The sequence below is a fragment of the Pristis pectinata genome, chromosome 8, assembly GCF_009764475.1.
Source record: "Pristis pectinata isolate sPriPec2 chromosome 8, sPriPec2.1.pri, whole genome shotgun sequence".
NCBI lineage: Eukaryota > Metazoa > Chordata > Chondrichthyes > Rhinopristiformes > Pristidae > Pristis > Pristis pectinata.
Window position 1 is genome coordinate 43,775,575 of NC_067412.1, and position 14,361 is coordinate 43,789,935.

At 43.9% G+C, this 14,361-nt stretch overlaps 1 protein-coding gene across 1 annotated transcript in view; it reads left to right on the forward strand.

Moving 5' to 3' along the window:
* LOC127573846 (sodium/myo-inositol cotransporter 2-like) overlaps positions 1-14,361 on the forward strand; it is a 100,991-nt gene that overhangs the window by 25,523 nt on the left and 61,107 nt on the right. Inside the window, exon 6 of the mRNA XM_052022373.1 lies at positions 9,965-10,070. Coding sequence (XP_051878333.1) covers positions 9,965-10,070 — 106 coding nt within the window. The remainder of the gene's footprint in view (positions 1-9,964; positions 10,071-14,361) is intronic.

A 14,361-nucleotide genomic window follows, 5' to 3' on the forward strand; every position in this document is an offset into this window, starting at 1 on the left:
AGGTGCCAATCAATATTTGGGAAGTTGAAGTCTCCCACGATTACAACCCTGTTATTCTTGCACCTTTCCAAAATCTGCCTCTCAATCTGCTCCTCAGTATCCTTGCTGTTACCGGGGGGGGGGGGGGGTGGTGGGGGGCCTTTCGAATATTCCCGGTAGAGTAACTGCTCCTTTCTTGTTCCTGACTTCCACCCATACTGACTCTAGAGAGGATCCTTCTACATTATCCACCCTCTCTGCAGCTGTAATAGTATCCCTGACCAGTAATGCCACCCTTCCTCCTCTTCTCCCCCCCCTCCCTATCCCTTTTAAAACACTGAAATCCAGGAATATTCAGTATCTATTCCTGCCCTGGTGACAGACAAGTCTCTGCAAGAGCCACAATATCATAGTTCCATGTATTATCCAAGCTCTCAGTTCATCACCCTTATTCCTGATGCTTCTTGTATTTAAGTAAATACACTTTAGCCCATCCACCTTTCTACTTTTATACTCTGTACTCTGCTTCTCCTTCCTCAAAGCCTCTCTACATGTTAGATCTGACTTTTCCCCATCCACTTCTTTCTCTGACCTACCTCTCTGGTCCCCATTCCCCTTGCAAACTAGTTTAAACCCTCCTGAACCATGCCCTAGCAAACCTGCCTGCAAGGATATTGGTCCCCCTCAAGTTCAAGTGTAACCCATCGATTCTGTACAGGTCCCACCTTCCCCAGAAGAGATCTCAATGATCCAAAAATCTAAAACCTCGGCCCCTGCACCAACTCCTCAGCCATGCATTCATCTGCCATCAACAGAAGGTTTTTGTTTATTGTTCTTGGAATTGAATACCAAAGTAGAGAGGTTATATTTCAGGTACATAGGGCATTGGTAAGACTAGATCTGGAGTACTGAGGACAGTATTCTTTATTTAAGGAAGGAAGCCAATCCATTGGAGGCAGATCACAGAAGGTTTATGCGAATGGTCAAGTTGGCTTATGGGAAAAGTTGGACAGGCTGGGCTTGTATCCACTGGTGTTGAGAGCGAGAGGGAAGTTGATGAAACATGTAAGATCCTGAGAGGCCTTGAGTGGGTGCATGTAGAGAGGACATTTCCTCTTGTGGGAGAAGCCGGAACTGTTTAAAAATATGGGTTTGCGCATTTTAGACAGAGAAGAGGTGACTTTTTTCTGAGATGATAATGTTTCTTTGAACTCTCTTCCTCAAAGAGTAATGGAATCATACTTGATAAGCAAGGTGGGTGAGAAGTTACCAGGGTAGATGGAAATTACAGTTGTGATTACAGTCAGTTGGCCAATGACCTTATTGAATGGTAAAACATGCTTGTGGGCCAAATGACCTACTCCTTCTCCCAATTTGTGTGTTTTATAACCTTCCCAGTTTCCTATTGCATTGACCTCAGTAGATGGAGTATAAAACAGAATGGCAAATCATTATCTGCTATCTTGTTCCAACACCCAGAACCACTTTGTATCCTTCCGTATACTACAATCCCAAAGAACTGCATCATTCACAACATTGGATGTCAAACACATTGCAAAGAATTTCCAAGGTGGTTTTCTCAAAGATCCATGGTCATTTTGGAAAATTGGAAGAAACCTCATTTACATTTGAAATATAGCTAAGATGTCTTGCAATGTTCTAGCAGTTGTCTGCCTCCAGTTCCGTTTCCCCATTGGCCCTTTCACAATAATATTGTCTCAGGACCTTGCATTCCTTGTTCATATTATATCCTGAACAAGATCTTGGTACAGTGTTTCTAATAAACCTCAAACCTGGAAACAAATGAATACAATGATAACAGGACCCGTTCAAAAATAATTGTAGAATGGTTCTGAAAATGGATGGACCACAATGTGGCAAAAGTCCAGTTTTTAGGTTCAGGGAATTGAGTTTAGGAGCTGAGAGGTATTGTTGCAGCTATGTAGGTCCCTGGTCAGACCCCACTTAGAGTATTGTGCTCAGTTCTGGTTGCCTCACTACAGAAAAGATGTGGAAGCCATAGAGGGGGTACAGAGGAGATTTACAAGGATGCTGCCTGGAATGCAGAGCATGCCTTATGAAAGCAGGCTGAGGGAACTCAGCCTTTTCCCCTTGAAGAGACGGAGGATAAGGGGGGACCTGATAGAGGTGTATAAGGTGATGAGAGGTATTGATCAGGTAGATAGTCAGAGGCTTTTCCCCAGGGCTGAAATGGTGGCCATGAGAGGGCATTGGTTTAAGGTGCTGGGGAGTAGATATAGAGGAGATGTCAGGGGTAAGTTTTTTACTCAGAGAGTGGTGAGTGCGTGGAATGGGCTGCCGGAAATGGTGGTGGAGGCAGATACGATAGGGTCTTCCAAGAGACTGTTAGATAGGTACATGGAGCTGAATAAAATAGAGGGATATGGGTAAGCCTAGTAATTTCTAGAGTAGGAATATGTTCGACACAGCTTTGTGGGACGAAGGGCCTGAATTGAGCTGTAGTTTTTCTATATTTCTATGTTCTAGAGGCAGCTCATTTCCACCCAGGTAACCAGGTGATCACACTTTCCTGAGTCAGAAGGTTGTTCACTCAGGAGACCTGAGCACAGGACCTAGCCTGATGTATGTGTGCAGTACTGGGGGGTGTTGCAAGTGTTAGAGCGGCTGTATTTCCGATGAGCTGTGAAACCGTCTGCTCGCTCAGGCGGATATAAAGGATCCCAGAGCATGGCACTATTTCAGGGAAGAGTGGTGGATTATCCCCAGCACCTTGCTCAGTGATTAGCACTCCACAAACAATGTTATCATCGTTAGGTCAATGTTGTCAAATAACTGGTCAATGTCACATCCTCTGCTGCTTTTCCTACATTAAAGACGCCATTGCACTAAAATTGTTACTTTGGACAGGATATCCTGAAAGGGATGTGAAAGGCATCATCCAAATGAGAGCTTTTCTCTCCAGTCAGGTCATTCCTGACCTCTCAGTACAGATGCTGATACTTCACATCCCTCTTCACACACCAACCTCCAGGCCCCCATTAGATCTGGGAATCAGGACCTCTTAGAACCGGGGACCTCTGGTCCTCAGTCCATTCTTGTAGCTGGCTCCTGATATCTTTGATTTTCTAAGGAGCAGGTGGAACCTTTCAATCCTTACAGGTCTGTATGAAAGATCCCATAAGAAACAGAGTCATTGCAAGCAAATGTTTGCTACTTTCTCTTGGACCCTCTCCAGTGGAGCCTCTTGGAATTGTGGTAGTCTGACAGAGTGTCTGTGGGAGACTGAGCCAATTCCTATTATTACTACTTAAATCTCCATCTGGAAGATAACTTGCAAAGGCTTTACTCCACTTTATAAGATCTGCCACTCGGGGGAAGCAGCACAGCACAGTGACTGTGGGATTTATCAGCTCTATGGTCTGTAGAAGGAGTCAGCAAGAGAAACACTACACAAGGCTACTGGGAGGAATGTGGTCTTCTGGTTTTGTCTGGGGTTCTCATACCTTGCACACACTCTGTAAACGTATTCTGCTGATAGGCCAGGGCATTGGGAAGAACTAGGAAAGGGAATTGTGAAACACCTGACAGAAGGAGAAGGTGAGGAGATGTCCCTAATGTTATTTGGCTAGAAATTTGTCCAGGGTTTTGGTGAAGATAATTTGGAGAGAAGTCACCAGATCCAGAACGTATCTTCCACAAATTGCATGTCTTGTCAATCTGAGAAGTACAAGCGCAAATATTCGAACCCTGGAGTGTAGGTAATAAGGCTCAGGAAGACGACCAGCTGACTCCTAGACAGGAAGGCTGTGATTAGGGATGGGAGGGTTGGAAGTGTGGGATAATGATCGAGAGGTGATGTCCCCTCATACATGGATACTTAACTAATATATAGACAAGAGGTTAAATCTTGGCTTCAGATGAAGCTAGCTAGGTTATCCTATAACAGTTGATAGATTCCATTCCAGGCGGAAAAGCTCACCTTTGGTACCAGCAGGAGTTGGGTGAGGGTGCCCAGTGCAGTGGGAATCACGGCAGAAAGGTTCCCCTCATGAGCACTGTGGTTCACACCGCCGGCGTCAGCGACACACTGAGCGCCCACATAGAGCCTGTTGACACATTGAGCAACTGAGCAGAAAAACAATCAAGCAAAACTTAATCCACATTGGAAACAACAACTGCTCTATCAGATCTACGATCTGCAGAAAGAGTCAGCAAGAGAAGCACTACACAAGGCTACTGGGAGGAATGTGATCTTCTGGTTTTGTCTGGGGTTCTCATACCTTGTACACACTCTGTAAACATGTTCTGCTGACAGGCCAGGGCATTGGGAAGAACAACAACCGCTAGCTTTCAGATTATGCCTTTAACTTGTAAAATGTCTCAGCTTCACAGAAGTATTAGAGCTGATCTCTGGGGACACAATTATCCTGCTGAGCAGCTGCACAGGTATCAACAGAGAAGGAGTAAAATAGCTTCCTTTAAAGAATCCCTTCTATCACCCAAAATAGGAATTCAGGAGACTGAGATCTGAAGAAATAGCTGTAGACCTGTGGAATATCATGGAAAAAATGGCACCACAACAGATAAAAGGATAAGTGGCTCCTTTTATCACCAGCTTCTGTTGCTAAACAACTTTTCAATTCAGCTAAATATCCTGTAATCTGGTTTCTGACATTAAAGCAAGGTCACTAAACAACTGCCTCGACACACTTTGCACTTTTTGTAATTCCAATGCACTGGATTCCTCTCCATATGCAACTTGGACAGATTGGGTAGAAAATTGTCCTCAGCTCCCAGTGTTAAATGTGCAATTATGGGCCTGGATTTTGCTGTGGTGTTGATGGTGAAACTACCAATGTTCGCCATCATCTCTCAGTGAAATTGACATAAAATTCAGGATGTTTATGTATGGTTTAATGTGGAAATCCTGAAGTGTATGTGAGTGATTCAGTGTAACTCTACACGTTTCACTGAAGTTTCCACTGATGAATGTGGGCCTAATTGTCCACTACTTACATAGTTAACTCATAAAATCTTAGAGTCATAGACTCATAGAGCAATACAGCACAGATACAGGCCCTTTGGCCCAACCAGTCCACGCCAACCATGGTGCCCATACAGCTAGTCCCAATTTCCTGTGTTTGGCCCATATCCCTCTAAGCCCTGCCCCTCCATTTACCTATCCAAGTGCTTCTTAAATGATGCTATTGTACCTGCCTCAACTACCTCCTCTGGCAGCTTGTTCCATATGCTCATCACTCTATGCATGAATAGTTGCCCCTCAAGTCCATTTTAAATCTTTCCCCTCTCACTCTAAATCTATGCCCACTAGCTTGGGACTCCCCTACCCTGGGGAAAAGACTGTTAATGTCCACCTTATTTATGTTTCTCATAATTTTAAACATTTCTATAAGGTCGCCCCCTCCTCTTTATTCCAAGGAATAAAGACCTGGCCTGGCCAACCTCTGTCTATAACTCAGGCACTCTAGTCCTTGTCAATCTTTTCTGCACTCTATCTGGTTTAACAATGTGTTTCCGATAACAGGGTGACCAAAACTGTACACAGTACTCCAAGTGTGGCCTCACCAACGACTTATACAATAACAACATACTATGTCAACTCCTATACTCTGTGCCCTGACTGATGAAGGCCAGTATGCTAAACGTCTTTTTCACCACCCTGTCTACATGTGATGCCACTTTCAATGAACTATGCACTTGTACACCTCGGTCCCTCTGTTCCATTACACTCTCTAGTGCCATACCCTTCATAGTATAAGTCCTATGCTGGTTTGACTTTCCAAAATGCATCACCTCACACTGATGTGTATTGAAGTCCATTTGCCATTCCTCAGCCCACTTGCCTAACTGATCAAGATTCCCCGGTAATCTACAATAACCTTCTTCACTGTCAACAACACCTCCTAATTTCGTGTTATCTGCAAACTTACTGACCAAGCCTTGTGCATTCGCATCCAAATAATTTATATAAATAACAAATAACAAGAGCTCCAACTAGTCACAGGCTTCCATTCCGAGAAACAACCCTCAACCACCACCCTCTGCTTCCTACCTCCAAGACAATTTTGAATCCACCTAACTAGCTCTCCTTGAATTTCATGGGACCTTATCTTCCAGACCAGCCTGGCATGTGGAAAATTGTCAAAGGCCTTGCTAAAGTCCAAATGTTACGTACCAGCAACAATAGAGACACAACGAACAATGTTTAAATGTTAGAATCTATTTATTAATAACTGCTTATAATAACAGAAATAAAAATGTTAGATATCAGACATTGACCCCAAAATATCCTGAAGTGTGTGTGTGGCAGGTTCCCAAACCCCAAGTCTAGGAACAGTTCTTAAAGTTCAGTTCAGCAAGTCACAAAGCAAAACGTTAAGACGTTGAAAACCATGTTAGGATGTAGAGAGAATGTAGAGAGGAGTTTACGAATTCCACAAGTTCCACAATGGAACCAATACAACACCTCAATCGCCAAAGAACTCTATTGTTTTTAGTCAGAGATATCTGCCACTTCAAGGGCACTCAATACATGGCCGTCCACAGATATACCTGATTTCTGGTACAGGTTAACGACAAAGTGGACTCCACAGATTGCTCCAAAAATACATACATGGATTGTGAGGTGACAGTCACAACGATTGTGCTTCACTCGTAAATACAGAGACTGGCAGTCAGTGCTACCAACTTTTTTTCTCTCTCTCAGCACATTGTAATCTTGTTGTCGTGACAACAACACACACACACACACACACACACACACACACACACACACACACTACTACTACTACTCTACTGTACTATATTTTAAAGGGAGATTCACCAAATAGCAACCTGATCTGTAACAAGTCGTAGAGTTACACAGCACAGAAACAGGCCGTTTTGTTCAACTGGTTCATGCCAACCAAGATGCCCTATTCAAGCTAGTCTCATTTGCCAGCAATTGGCCCATAACCTTCTAAACCTTTCCTATCCATGCACCTGTCCAACTGTCTTTTAAAAGTTATTATTGTACCTGCCTCAATCACTTCCTCTGGCAGGTCATTCCATATACATACCACCCTTTGCGTAAAAAAGTGGTCCCTCAGGTTCCTATTGAATTTTTCCCCTCTCACCTTAAACCTACGCCCTCCAGTTCTTGATTCCCCAATCCTGGGAAAAAGACTGAATGCATTCACCCTATCTATGCCCCTCATGATTTTATACACTGCTATAAGATCACCTCTCAGTCTCCTATGTGCCAAGGAATAAGGTCCCAGCCTGTCCAAACTCTCCCTATAAAAGTCCCTAAAATCCTGGCAACATCCTTGTAAATCTTTTCTGCACAATTTCCAGTTTAATAACATCTTTCCTATGGCAGGGCAACCAAAGCTGAACACAATACCCCAAGTGTGGTCTCACCAGTGTTCTGTACAACCACACTATGATCTCTCAACTTTTATACTCAATCCCCTGACTGTGAAGGCCAGCATGCCAAGAGCCTTCTTCACCATCCTGTCTACCTGTGACTCCACTTTCAGGGATCTATGTACTTGTACTCCAAGGACCCTCTGTTCCACAACACTCCCCAGGGCCCTGCCGTTCACTGTGAATGTCCTACCCGGATTTGACTTTCCAAAATGCAACACCTTGCACATCCTATTTTTCTCACATCTAGATTTCTACCCCCCATACCCTCGTTATAACCCCAAAGTAGTTACTGTACTCCTGTACAGTCTAAATGCAACCTATTAGAACTATACAAGCACCCTCACATTATCGTAGCTCCAACCCACCGCTATCCAGTGCCACACTGCAGTTCAATGATGTGATGATCATTGCTTAAATTGGTTAGCTCTACATGGTGCAGAGATTGTGATGCTAAGTTAACAGCTGCCCATTCAGTGGAATGCAGGCAGTGTGACAACTTTATTTTCTGTGTGCAGGCAAGGTTCCCTGTACCTTTCATGGTGCTCTGTATGGTTCCTAACCAGCACAGTTAAAGCTATGGAAGATGTATTGTGCCTGCAGGAGATGTTACAATCATTGGGAATGCAGTGCTGTGCAGCAACAGGGAACTAGGTGAGAGTGCAGACATGAAGGTTTTCAAACCCAGTGTTCAGACTCTGAATGGAAGGGGCAGGATGGAGGAGGTACCCTTTACCCAGGGAGAAGCCTCCTGCTCTGGAGGCAGAGGCAAACAGTTAGCCAGGTGTATTGCTTGAAGAATGTGGATGTTTAATGACCTCAGACAAGTGATCAAGGAAAACAAATGCCTTTTCAAACATGCTGCCGTACAGTTTGCCTGAGACATTGCCCATTCACCACATTCTACCACTTGGAACAGAGCTCAAATATTTCACCTCACCCTGTGCACCAAATGCAAGTCCCAATCCCACACCCTGCCTCACACACATACAGCCAGTGATTCAATTAGAACAGTGGCATCACCCACACAGGTTGCATGACAGTCACTGATACGCTCCCTCCCTCCTGCTGGAGAAGGTGGAGCACAAGCAGAGGCAGCAAGAACTAACAGGAGGAGATGCCTGCCTGGGTGCTTTAACTGCCTCTGCCATTACCAAAGCTGTTAGAGAAGAATGTACCTGAATATATCTAATCTTCCCCACTTCTGTCTCATTTCACATCTCCTTCTGACTGAGAAGCTGCTGATGGTAAAACCTACTTCTCCCTTTCCACCCTATCTTTATCACCTCTATGCTTTTCCCATTTCCGATCCTCACAAACTGCCACCTTTCCAGGCTGAGCAGTAAGTGCACGAATCTGATTGTAAGTTGACTTAACAGCAGCCACCACCAGCTCAGATAGACTCATTAACTCGGAGAGTGGTGGGATCTGTACACAGCCAGGACCAGAAAACGGACTATGTAGTGCCAGCTCACATCCCATATTTATTCTTCTGCTGGAGCCTCAACTGAAGGCTGGGCCAGACTGTGAAAGACTGATGGTGTACTGGGGAAACCACTGGAAAGGAGCAGAAAGAAGTCAAACACCAACTTAGTACAGTGCTTTGCAGAGAGCTTGGGGCTTGGCGTATCCAAAGCAGAACCGGCTCCCTCCCTCTGTTTGCCCATCAGAGTCACACATGATGCTGTGTCACACAAACAAACTCCCTCAACCTATTACGGTACACCAAAGTCGGTGATGAAGACTGCAGTTATCAGACTTTGGAATACATTGCAGCATTACAGGAACATATTCTCCAATAGATCTTCTCCCTAAATCCACCAAGAAGAATGAGAAACCTCCTTTGTCTTCTGCTCCTTCCTCTTCCAGTAGCTTGTCCTATTCTTCTTGGCCTCTGCTCATTTACCAAACCACTGCTCAATGTCAAGGGGAATGTCTTGTTTGCATCCTAAATGTCTAGGTGTATCACATCTGTGCACCAGCATTTAGATTGTCAAAAATCTACTTCAATGCCTGCAGCAAAAATTGAACAAGCAACAAACAGATGTAGAAAACTAGCAACAATGTGTAGTAGGTGGGTCTATGGGAGATTGGTAAAGGGTCTAGGCTGGAAGGTGGAGCTTGGCATTAAATCAGAGGCATGTGTTAATTAGCATCATGATCTGGCGTCTCAGCCTGTAGCTAATGGATGAGCATGTACATGCTGACCCTTTTACCCACAGAGCACCTGCAGCGGATACCATTCTGAAACCTTAAGGTGTCTAGAAAATAAGGACTACCATGTTCAATTGTGATTACATGCAATGTGCTCGCATTTCTGCAACACCCTAGTCAGTAGATTTTGACTCCAATAGTTCAAAATGGGTGTTAGTATGTTTTATACAGTTCCCATTTTTTTGTTTCTGTTGATTGGATGCATCCCTAAGAACATTGACCGTTGCTTTAATTGCACGGCACTCTGTGACAACATATAAAACAATGCACCATTGGAATGAGTGAAATATTTTTTAGCTTGTTGTGGTGATTTATTAATGCTAATGTCCTGTATCTCATGCATGGAATGTGTTTTCACCAGGTTGATATCTATGCTGGAGCTATCTTTATTCAGCTTGCTTTACAATGGGACTTGTACCTTGCTGTGATTAGTCTACTCATCATAACTGCAATCTACACTGTTGGAGGTAGGTCTCGTCATCTGGACTGGCATCAAGTAGGTTCACATGAATTAATTATTGTTAGCAATCTGCTCAAATTTACATTCACAGTCACAGAACCATACAGCATGGAAGAGAATTCTTTGCTCACTGAGTCCACACTGACCTTCAAGTACCCATTTACCCTAATCCAACACTAACCCATTTTTTTTCTCCCAACATTTCCATCAACTATCCCCAGTAGCGGAAGTTAACCAATTAACCTACTAACAGAAACATCTTTAGAATGTGGGAGGAAACCAGAGCACCAGGAGGAAACCCACACGGGCACAGGGAGAACATGCAAATTCCACAGGGACAGCATCAGGATTGAACGGGGTTCACTGGCGCTGTGAGGCAGCAACACTGGATAAATTTAACTAATGCCTTTCTGAAGCTAATACAAACCACAAAGGCATTGGCGACCCCTAACTTCATTTCCATTTTGCACCTGATTCTCCCACTAATCAAATGCCCGACCTTTGTGTTCTGCGTAACCTATATTCTCTGCTTCAACAACACCTATTCAGTTATGTACACCTTAAAGGCCAGCCAGGTTGTCCAAACAATAACTCAAGAAAAAGAAAAAGTAGATACGGGAAATCCAAGGTGTGAAGGAAAAACAGAGTTTACATTTCAGGCCTCAACCTTTCATCAGAACTGAGTATTTCCAGCATTTTCTGTTCCTATTACTGAATTTAGCTGACAATAATTAACATCTGATTAGGTAACTATTTAAAGCGACTACCAAATTAACTGTTAATTGTTAACTGGCAGACAGGTTATTTAATATGACTAACAACATAAAATAAACTATGACAAAGTGCAGTTGAGTTCTAGACTTTAAATATGAAATTATTCACATTCACCAAATTCCCCATTTAAGTTACAGTCTATGTGTCAGTAAAATCTATTTATTTATAGGTATTGTTTCATGACACTCCTTATGTGAAAGTGTGCTTATCATCTGAATGTGGTCTCAAATCAGAATGTTTTTGACTGAAAGTAAGCTGAATCTTACTTGGATGTGTAAAGATTTGCCCATCTTTGGTTTTTGCTTAGCTACTGAATGAGGTTACATAGATGGCAGGTGAGAAGGTAAATCGTGTATCTTCCTTATCACAAGAGTGAGTGTTGTTTAGGGTAACTTTTGATAACTGGGAAGAAGTAGACCCATCCCAACACTTGCCCTTCTCCACATCCGCAGTAGGTGAGCACAAAGAAAAGTAACATCCATCCAACATCAAAACCAGAAAAAAAGCTCCGCTAATTGTTACAATATTAACAATGAAAGAGAATATGACAATGCTTACAACTATACAGTCATTGCTGTTTAGAAGATCCTGCATTGTTGTAGTGCTTAAAATGGACTATATTTCACTTTGCAAGATCCGTTGTCCCTTCAACAGTTTATCATAGAAGGCTGCACAATCAAGTTCAGAATTTAGCCACATGAGCATTGTCGAGATGTGACTTTCTGGTGATCAGATTGTGTTGATTGTTGAACCCACTTGTGCTGCCTATAGAACCAACATGAGCTCAAATGCCTTTGCTAGATTTCAGAATTCCACTGCATTTCTGTTCATCTGAAAGTATTTCAGAAGTCAGATATCATTTGGGAGCTGACTGATTTCATATTTGTTCATGCATCATAAAGATATGCTCACCTGTTAAACTGAGGATGACAGTTCTTGTTTGTTGTTCCAAGCCTGCTCTCCACTTGCATATGTTCCTGAACAAGGTTTCCTCAAGCTCCTCAGTGAACTCAAAGGCCAATTTCCAGACATTCAGGTAATTCAGGGCTGTTGAGAAAATTCTTTTGCACTAATCTCTCTTTCTTCAACCAAGTGCAACACATCAGTGAATGAATCCTACCTAATCCAATTACCAGAACGGCTTATTACAGCTAAAAACGATTTGTTGGAAGAACTCAGCAGGCCAGGCAGTATCTCTGGAGGCAGAGGGATGGTTGACGTTTTGGATTGAGACCCTGCATTGGGCTCATTACAAAGGGGTGTGGCTCACCTTAACAATTCTTGTAGATGTGAACTTTATTTGAACTCTGCTGGAATGGGTAGGATTCTCACACCTGGAGAGGGCCCTCCTGTCAACTCTTCCTGTGGTGACCCAGGCTGGTCTCCTGGCCTCCTGGCAAACAGGAATCAGAATCAGAATCAGAATCAGAATCAGGTTTATTATACTGACGTATGTCGTGAAATTTGTTGTTTTGCGGCAGCAGTACAGTGCAACACATAAAAGTTACTTTAAGTTACAAAAATAAATAGCGCAAAAGAGGAATAACGAAGTAGTGTTCATGGGTTCGTGGACTGTTCAGAAATCCGATGGCAGAGGGAAAGAAAATGCCTTTCAAAAGGTGCATAAAAGCCATTAAGCTCATCAGGGAGTGAAGCATCACTGCCATTTATGCTGTTAGGTTTCACCTTATAGGAAGTAATGGCATGCAAACCCTGCCACAGCTGTCATGCATCTGATTGTGTATCTAACTTCACATGGACTTGCCTTTTTGCTCTCACGATGGCCTTCCGTAGGTCATACCTGGACTTCTTGTCAGATTCTGGATCACTGGTCTTGAATGCCACAGATCTAGCCCTCAGTGGATTGTGAATCTCCTGGGTCATCCAGGGCTTCTGATTTGGGAAACTCGGTATGTTCTCAACGGCACACACTCATCCACGCCGGCCTTGATGAAGTCAGTGACAGCCATAGCATATTCATTCAGATCCGAAGATGAATCCCTGAACATGGTCCAATCCAACAATTCAAAGCAGTCCTGTAAATGCTCCTCTGCCTCGACCATACCTTCGCAGTCCTCACCACTAATGCAGAGGTCCTCAGTCTCTGCCTATATGTCGGGAGTAGAAGTACAGCCAGGGTATCAGACTTGTCAAAGTGAGGGCATGGGATGGCACGGTAAGTGTTCTTGATGGTGGCGTAACAGTGATCAAGTGTGTTGGCTCCTCTGGTTCCGCAGGTGACACGTTGGTCGTAGTTTGTCAGAGACTTCTTCAAGCTGGCCTGGTTGAAGTCCCCTGCGATCAGTGGGAAGAGATCAGAGTGCACTGTCTCGCGACTGCTGACCACGGTGCTCAGCTCCTCCACTGCCAGCTTGACATTTGCCAGGAGTGGAATGTACACTGCTACCAGGATGATGGCAGAAAATTGCCTCGGCAGATAAAATGGACGACACTTGACCACCAGATGTTCCAGGTCAGGGGAATAGGACAAAGACAAGACTGCCACGTCTGTGCATCATGATGAGTTAATCATGAAGCAAACGTCACTATCTCTGCCTTTACCTGATGTTGCCATCCAGTCCATGCGGTGGATGGTGAAGCCCTCGGGTTGGAGCACATGTGTCCAGAGTGCTGGGGGTGAGCCATGTCTCTGTGAAGCAAAGAATACAATAATCCCTGATGTCCCTCTAGTACTGCTCTGAGGTCTTCAGTTTTATTTGCCAGAGACTTTACATTAGCCGGTAGGATCGTAGGGAGAAGGGTCTTAGGACGCTGTGTTTCAGTTTTACCTGCAGCCCTGCCCTGCAGCCACATTTCCTGAAATAATCGAGATTTTCCCTGAACTTCCAGCTGCTGTGCTCATTCCCTGGGTGGTCAGGAGTCCCAAGTCCACCAGTCCTTTGGATCGCTAGTTTTTTTAAATGACTTGAAACAATACTGCTCACTGCAGTCTCAGTGACTGCAGATTTCAGCTGTGGTAGTTGTAAAATGGGAGTATTTTATAATGCCCTTGGGAGCTGCAAACAAAAAGTCATGCCTCTCCAGTGGACACACAAGAAATTCTGCAGATGCTGGAATCTGGAGTAATACACAAAAAGTGCTGGAGGAACTCAGCAGGTCAGATAGCATCTATGGAGGGAAATAAACAGTGGACGTTTTGGGACGAGGCCCTTCATCAGGATGTTGCCTGACCTGCTGAATTCCTCCAGCACTTTTAGTGTATTACCCTTCTCCAGCGCCATCTTAACATCAATCCTTAGGAAATCAATCCTTCCTGGTGTTGATCTCACTGATGAGAATGCCAGGCCTCCTTGGCTAAGTCCAAGGAGGCCTGACATTATGTAGTTATAATAAAGAACTACAGTTCCCAGGAGGCAATGTAAGGGGTCACATGGGGGAACATGAAGTGGCTGTAAAAAGAGAGGGAAAGCAAGACTGGCTGTTGTTGGTTAATAAAAATGTTCAGATGTTAAACCCATGCAAAGTTTGTCTCTTGATGAAGAATAAACATAACATGGTGTCAG